The sequence below is a fragment of the Lolium perenne genome, chromosome 4 (assembly GCF_019359855.2).
Source record: "Lolium perenne isolate Kyuss_39 chromosome 4, Kyuss_2.0, whole genome shotgun sequence".
NCBI lineage: Eukaryota > Viridiplantae > Streptophyta > Magnoliopsida > Poales > Poaceae > Lolium > Lolium perenne.
This window is the reverse complement of record NC_067247.2, coordinates 306,464,336-306,472,439: the sequence shown is the minus strand read 5'-3', so window position 1 is coordinate 306,472,439 and position 8,104 is coordinate 306,464,336. Positions and strand designations below refer to the sequence as shown.

Below are 8,104 nucleotides of genomic sequence, written 5' to 3'. Positions count from 1 at the left end.
GGCCAGCTAACATATGCTCAAATATGAACACAAAAATAGTTGGAGATGTAGGAATAAAAAAAAACTCAACATGCACAATTGAGTTATAACATAATCGGGTTACATTTTCAGGATACACAAATGTAACAGAGAAGCCATATTTTTCATCTAATCGTCTTCTCATTTTTCAGTAGGTAATATAGATTAGTCTAGCTCATGCTTATCTCCAGTGTTCTCTCAATATAGCTGGACTAAAAAGACACACAAGAACAATATTCATGTCTCATCCCTATAAGGCATCTCTACATGCGATGTTCTTGGTGATTTTCCCGGATTTACCAATCTCATCTCAAATTCATTTCTGAACTGAATGTTCACTAAAACACAATGTTTGAAATGAGTGTTCACTAAAAATAAGAAGCAATACCATATCGGCAAGTCTGTAATGAAAGAAACACACAACAACCGCCCCTTCCGATTGATAATTAAACCTCCTAGGCCCGTAGTGTGCGGGAGTTATGATACATGCCTAACAGTGGGAGCAAGAATTATGAACCGCTAGAAAATAAATTATGATACACACCACGAATATTGGATTTTATGAAGGCTCAACCTGCATCCCTTGTGGACCGTGGATAAAATTTATAGATATCTACATGAGGGGGTAGTTATCTCTCCATTATCCAAATGTAAATGTTTTTTTGAAACTTCTCTGCAAGTCTCGGGGATAAGCTTGACAAGTTTGATTACTATAATATTAACACAACAAAAATGCATAATGTATAATCATCGTAGAAAATATGTAGTATGTATTTAGATGAATAAATTCTATTTCCTTTTTGTACCTGATCCAGGGCATATGGAGTCTGTCGGAGCGGGAGCATAGACCTTGTCATCATTATGGCCAACACCCTATAATATTGAAAGCATGACAAAAAATGAGTCCAGTTGCCATTGAAGAAACACATTGATGGTAGTTAATTATTGAATCTTCAGTAATATAAAAAACACCAGTTTGTGTAAAATTCACAGAACATCCACCCTCCAATCACTATATAATACATTCGACATTCATAAAATTGGCCAGTACCCAGTCCCTGCATACAATATTGCATAGTACGTATTGTTTAACAATCAAGTGGCACATTCCAATTGAGACAAGGATATGTTTGAGGTTGGTAGTACAAAATTAAATATGTTGTATGACAAAGTGCAAAGTATACATGCGATGACCCTCAGAAACCATGTAATCCAATGTAGTTGTTTGTCACGAATGGTTCTAGAAGAACATTAGACCAGAAGGTTCAAAAGTGTCTCTTTCCTCACTTAACACAATATTAAAGGAGAATAATTAAGTAGAGGGAGAAATAGATGTATAATACTTGATGCAACAGAAAAATATGTTTCGATCTGTCAATACCTCATTTCGATAAGCTGAAGTGAGGGCTTCCATCTGGACTTTTCAGATTTTGATTGCTCCTGCCACGATGTAAAATTTTATACCACTATCATTTCCAATGATCTGAGAACAATAGCAATCTCCTCAGCCTCCGTCTAAGAGGCAATTCATCAAACACCTAGGAATCACACAAACTGTATCAGCAAGCATGTTGGCAAAACTCGGTCTACATGACTGCAACCAAATCTTCCTCACATCGTCACCACTACAGCAATTTGCAAAACAACCACACACAAAGTACAATGTTGTCATATGAATCAGTACCAATCAGTTGGGACTTGGTAAGGTACAAAGTAGGACATGACCAGCATTCCAGCAAGGCCCGCGGGCCCAAGTACAACCTTGCTTGCCTCGTCCGTCATCCCCTGCGTAAACTGAAACGGAGATGAGCAATTTGTGGCGGCTGGCGGTGTTCTCCGAATGAGAAGGAGGCGCCACTATCACCGGAACACTGGCTGCTGGCTCGTCGCCCATGCACAAATATATGGTGGCAAGAAGAAGGGCAGGCGCTGGAAGGGGCCAGGGCCGGATACGGAAAGGCGTGCGAGCAGTTAGTGCGTGGTGGCGGCGCAGGCGTGGTTGGGCGACCTCGAGGGGAGGGCGGATGCAGTGGTGGCTTGACCTGCGATCGTGACTCGTGAGCGAGGGGTAATGGGCGAGTCCGGGGCGTCGGGGGCGGGGATTGCGGCGGTGGCGCTCGGAGATTGCGGCGGCGACATCTGCTGCGGGTTGGGGACGTCGGCGTCAGGGTGGGGATTGCGGGCTGGCGCTCGGAGATTCTGCGGGTTGCGGATGTCTGAGGGCTGCGTGTCGGCGTTCTGCGGAAGTGGGCGTCGTGGGCGATGTCAAAAGCGATGCGGTTCAGCGATTATTAGTGAGGAATATTTAATTAGCGCGTGGGCGGACCGGCGGAGCAGACGTTGTCCGCCCGTCAAAGATGGGAGGAATGTGAGACGTTAGATATTTTGATCGTACGGGTCAGATGTATTGGATGGGACGCTCTCGCTCTTTTAAAGTAGTGGAGATGGAGATGGAGATGGAGATGGAGATGGAGATAATATGACAGTACCTCCCGAGGTTGTCCTCCTTCAAGGATTTGGCGACAGATAAACAGTTGCTCGCAACAACTATACTCGAGAGGTTCAGGTCCTGCGCCAGATTTAGGCCCTCCCTAATAGCAAGTGCCTCCAAAGTTTCTGGTTCAGTCAGGCCAGTGTAGATCATCGCCGATGCACCCAGGTAGTCACTTGCAACCACTGCCACCGCCCCTGCTGCTTTGCCTTTTGCCAACGCAGCGTCGACATTCAGTTTTGACAGCCCAGCAGGCAGGGGAATCCAGGTGCGTCTTGAAATCGCACCCCTAGTTTCCTTCTTCGTTCTTCAGTTCGGTTTTGCCTGTCGTTCTAGCTCAGCGAGGAAAGATTCTACTACAAAACTGTGAGTGCTGAAAGGGCTTTGGTAAATATCTTCATGGATCGTCTTGCGCTTCGCATGCCAAACTTCCTAGAGAGTAACACATATCCGTGTAAGCTGATCGTGAGGTAGAGACTCGATCATAGAGAATAGCCAATTCCTTGATTCAACTTCCTGTGCATGGCACATATGTTCTACCATGTCATCGTCAGTGATTGCCCATACACTGTTAGCGTAATCTTTTCTAGTTAGTGTTTGGCTTAGCATAAACAGGTGATTAGTTTTTCTAATCAGCTTGGGCATGCAGCGTCAGTAGGAGTCCTAAACGGGTTAGTAGATTAGTACTAGTACGTGAGCTGTGTCTATCATGTAAAGGTTAGTTTCGATTGGTATTAGAGCGAGGTCGAAGATTTGAAGTTACGTTTGCCCCGGGGAGGCGACCCTACTAGTGCCTCGGGGCGGACGACCATTGCTCGGCGGAGCGGCCGGGTGGAGACGGCGAGCAAGCTGTCATCAGCGAGGCAGCGGGCGATCGTCGCTTGGTTGAGCGACAAGGAGGTGACGACAGGGTGTTGTCGTTGGCGAGGCGAGGTGGTGGATGATCGTTGATGGGAGAGGTGGTGCCGAGGTGTGGTACTGGGAGTCTCGTCAAGATCATCGTCCGCGGGTTTTCGTCAAGGTCGTCTTCGGAGGAGTCCGATGAGTCAAAGAGTCAAGTGTGTGCACGTCTACACGTGCGGTCGTCGTCGAGTCTGTGAGTCGTCGTTGTGTCCAAGTGCTTGTCTCTGTGAGGATCCGTTGCAGTTGAAGCGTGTTATGTCGAAGTGTTGTCCGGTGCGGGGTGTCACCGAGGGCTGGTGCGTGCACGGAGGAGTGTGTCTTAACGCAGAGTGCTCAAGCGTATAGTGGGACGAGGACCAGTGTAGAGGAGAGTTGAGAAAACAGAAAACAGAAATAATAAAGAGGGATTAGAGGGTGCGATACGCACCCTTGGCGATAATTTTGTGTTTGCGTGTGTAGTCTATTTTGATGTGAACGATCCGTGGACGAATCCCAACATACACAGCGCGCCATACTGCAGTCAATGAGGGAGTGTCTCCAAGAGTCCTCCGCTCCACAGATGATAGACGTACTCGTCACTGCAATGTGTCGTCGATGGAGAAGATCTGCCGTCAGCAGTGACTGTTTCACAAGTCGCCAAAGGAACATCTTTCGTTTGTCTGGGACTTGGATGTGCCATAAGCTTGTCAAGTTTTTCTGAATTCTAGAATGGTCAGAGCTAGACGTAGTACCCTCCAGCCACACTTCTCTTCTCTCCTTTGTGCTGGATAACATTCTATATGTAGATCTTACACTGAAATTTTAGGATGATCTCCACGTGATCGATCCCAACGGATCGATAACGAGTCCTTGATCTCGTCCGCGCCCTGATCGGGGGCGTCCAACCGCATCTCTGGTTGGTGGGCCCCTGTGACCTGCGCTACATAAAGAGGTGGGGGCCGGGGCTCGCAGTACGAGGTTCGTCCGCACCGCCAGTCACCCCACCGACATCCCCTACCACGCAGTGCTCACGGGAAGCACCACCACCGTCGCCATCGCACGCTCACTCCATCCGCCGCCGCCACCATGCCGGCGTCCGACGGTTCATCCTCTAAGGGAGAAGGTAAACCATCTGCTCTCTCTCGATCTATCTCTCTCTCTCTCTCTCTCTCTCAGTACACAGTTAGATCTTTTATAGATACAGTTTTACCCGCATTAGATCTACCCTAGATGATCCTACTGAATTAACATTGGTATCAGAGCTGTACTAAAGTGCGTAGATCTCATGGTTTTTCGGGTAGAAAACAAATCAAAAGCAAACCCTAGCATCCCTCCGACCAAAGAAAAGTGCAACCGGCCGAGACCCTCAGGCTCGCCGGCAAAGTTCGTGCCGCCGCAAGGCCGCGCCGCCCCTCTCGATCCCGATGCGCATCGGCAAGACGAGGCATCGGGAAGAAGGGCTACTCCCACTTGCTATGCAGGCCGGGGGCAAAGAAAAGATCTTACCGTGCTTACCGTGTTGCTGTGCTTCACGTCGCCGGCAAAGTACAGGGCACCGCCTCCGGTCATCTTGACGGCGGCGCGCTCACCCTCGGGTGAACGCGCACACCGGCAAGAAAACCAGGGGGCGCCACCACCTGCCTCGGGCAAGAAAGGGCCGAACAGCGCGTCGCCTAGCTGCCGCCACCACACAGCGGCGGGAGACTGCTGCGGGGCGAGCGGGGCGGGGCTGTGTGATGTCGTCGTCGTCAGAGAGCGCCGGGCGGAGCGAGCCAGCGGGAGGAAAATCCTCTCCGCCGCCGCCGCCGGACAGCACAGAGGAGCCAGAGAAGGGGCTCGGGAGGGAAATGTTTTAGGGTTAGGGTTTCCGGCCGTTTTGGGGTATTTTATACCGGCCGAAAGTGGCGGAGGACCGTCGGATGGATCTGACAGCCAGGAGGGTGCCGCGTTGCCTCTCCGCGTGGGCTCCGTTGGCTGGGCCGCGTGGGAGACGTGGTCGGACAGTGTGCGGGCCGCTGGCAGGCCGCTTCGGCATGCCACGTGGGCGCCGCGTTGTTGCGTGCCGCTCGGCCGCGTGGGCGCCGCGTCTGCTGCGTGCCACTCGGTACGAGCGGGCCGCGTTGGCCGCGGGCCGCGTGAGTACAGTAACAGTCAGTTTTTTTTTACTGTTTTATTATTTCCAGAGGCAATTTTAGGCAGTTTTGGGTCATTTTTTTGGCCAAATTTTGTCTAGTTTTTTCTGAATAAATATGACCAACGAAATATTTGTTCAGAAATTAAAAAGTAAAGGATATGCCTCTGTAAAGTTCAATAGTTAAAAGTTTAAATTCACAGTATCCGCTGCATATAGTAAAAGGAGCATTTTAAATGCAAAAGTGACTATTTAATTTTGAAAGTATGAATAAAAGTGATTATTGTGACAATTATGGTTCCGTTATCTTTTGACCAACGTTATTAATGACATGACCATGGTTTTGTTGCAATGATGATATGTGCATTTATCTCTATTTCTGCCCAACGGTGATATAGTTTTATTTGCATTAACACAGTTGCATGTTTTAATTCGGACCAACGTTGGATTATAATTTGCAATTGTACTGTTCTCACTTCTTTGTGGTTTTCAGGAGGGTTCTACTTGATGAGCTGCATCAAGGATGTTCCCACCCTTAGAGGGGATAACTACACAGAATGGAGGAAGAAGGTGGATTTCGCCTTTGTCTGTGCTGAGGTGGACTGGGTGGTTGACACACCGCAACCCATCAAGCCTGCTGACCCTGTCAGAGATGACACAGATACTGATGATGCATGGGCTAAAAAGAAAAGGGACCATGCTCCTGTAGAGATGTCCTACACCCTAGAGAACAGAAAGTGGCAGACTGCCAATAAAAAGTGCATGACATTCATAAAGAACACAATTGAGAACGCCATCGTGGGCTCAATTGTAGAGTGTGCTTCCGTTGGGGAGTACTTAGAAAAGATAAAGAGCCAGTTCACTGGTTCTTCAAAGACATATGCTACCCAGCTGTTGAAGCAGCTGGTGACAGAAAAGTACACTGGAGGTGCACATGGCATCAGGGAGCACATCCTCAGGATGAGCAACCTGGCTGCAAAGCTGAAGCCCATGGATGCTGACCTGGAGCTGAAGCCTACACTTCTGGTTCACTTGGTGATGGCTTCATTGCCACAACAGTTTGACAACTTTGTTGTCAATTACAACATGAACCCTGCAAAATGGGACATTGAAAAGACCATTGCCATGTGTGTGCAAGAGGAGGACAGACTCAAGGCACAGAATGGAGGTTCCATAAATTATGTGAAGGACAATAAGAAAAGGCCCTTCACACAAAGCAACAATGGCTCTCCTTCAAAGCCATCTGGAAAAGCCCCAATGCAGCATCAGAAGTTCCAGTACAGGCCATTGCCAATGAACAAAGATCAGTGTCTTCACTGTCAGAAGACTGGGCACTACAAGAAAGACTGCCCTGCTTTTCTGAAAGAATTAATGGCAAAGAAAGGTAACAATTTAGTTTCCTTTGTAAATGAATCCCTGTATACACAGTTTTCGAAATCTACTTGGTGAATTGACTCAGGTGCAACTGTTCATGTTGCAAATTCTTTACAGGGATTCCATTCGACGAGGACTACGAAAAGAGGCGAAGGATGCATTGAAGTCGCGAATGGAATTCAAGCAGAAGTTGAAGCTGTTGGCGACGTCCTCTTGGAGCTAGCTGATGGCTTGACTATTCTGCTTAGAGATGTCTTATTTGTTCCTTCCATACATAGAAATTTAATAAGTGTATCACGCTTAGATAAAGACAGTTATGAATGTTATTTTGGATATGGTAAATGTGCCATATGGTGTAATAATTCTTATGTTGGGGTTGCTTTACTCCATGATGAGCTTTATTTATTGGCCTTGCGTGAAAAAGTATTGTCTGTGTGTAAAGTGAATGAACAAATACCCTCGTCGGAAAAAGAAGGAAAGACAAGAAAAGAACTGATGAATCATTGAAATTATGGTATTGTTGCCTAGGCCATATTTCGAGGGAGAGAATAGAAAGACTCGATATTCTTCCTCCATTAGAATTCTCAGACATAGAACAATGTGTCGATTGCATTAAAGGAAAATTTGTAAAGCAAATTAAAAATGGTGCAAATCGAAGCACAACAACACTAGAAATAATTCACACCGATATATGTGGACCAATTCCTGTGAAAAGTGTTGATGGCTATGATTCGTTCATAACATTCATGGATGATTACTCCCGATATGGTTATATTTATCCAATAAAAGAAAGAACAGAAGCGTTGGATAAATTCAAAATATTCAAAGCTGAAGTTGAAAATCAGCATGATAAAAGAATAAAGATAGTCAGGTCTGATCGTGGAGGGGAGTACTACGATCGACATACTCCATATGGCCAAGTCCCTGGACCTTTTGCAAGGTTCCTACAGGAGACTAGAATAGTCGCCCAGTACTTGATGCCGGGCGAACCTCAGCAGAATGGGGTAGCTGAAAGGCGCAACCGTACCCTCATGGATATGGTGCGCAGTATGATGAGCTATTCCACCCTACCATTGGGATTGTGGATTGAGGCGTTAAAAACCGCTATTCACATTCTAAACAGAGTACCAAGCAAATCGGTGCCCAAAACTCCGTATAAGCTATGGACAGGGAGAGTGCCTTCTCTAAACCACCTGAAAGTGTGGGGG

General features: G+C 47.2%; 1 protein-coding gene across 2 annotated transcripts; it reads left to right on the top strand.

The window, feature by feature from the left end:
• Nucleotides 1-2,487: 2,487 nt before the first annotated feature.
• Nucleotides 2,488-7,339, top strand: LOC139830680 (uncharacterized). 2 transcript variants are annotated; one of them, XM_071819309.1, is made up of 3 exons: nt 2,488-4,514; nt 6,016-6,906; nt 7,014-7,339. In XM_071819309.1, the coding sequence occupies exons 1-3, from the start codon at nt 4,478-4,480 to the stop codon at nt 7,058-7,060; spliced, it is 975 nt and encodes a 324-aa protein (XP_071675410.1). In that variant the 5' UTR covers nt 2,488-4,477; the 3' UTR covers nt 7,061-7,339. The 2 variants fall into 2 exon arrangements, with proteins under 2 accessions (XP_071675410.1, XP_071675411.1); XM_071819310.1 differs by having other exon boundaries at nt 2,488-2,777; nt 7,014-7,337.
• The last annotated feature ends 765 nt before the right edge of the window (nt 7,340-8,104 follow it).

Coding starts and splice junctions, on each gene's coding strand:
- LOC139830680 (XM_071819309.1), top strand. CDS start 4,478: ATGCCGGCGTCCGACGGTTCATCCTCTAAGGGAGAAG. Junction 4,515..6,015: donor TTCATCCTCTAAGGGAGAAG/GTAAACCATCTG, acceptor TGTGGTTTTCAG/GAGGGTTCTACTTGATGAGC. Junction 6,907..7,013: donor AGAATTAATGGCAAAGAAAG/GTAACAATTTAG, acceptor AATTCTTTACAG/GGATTCCATTCGACGAGGAC.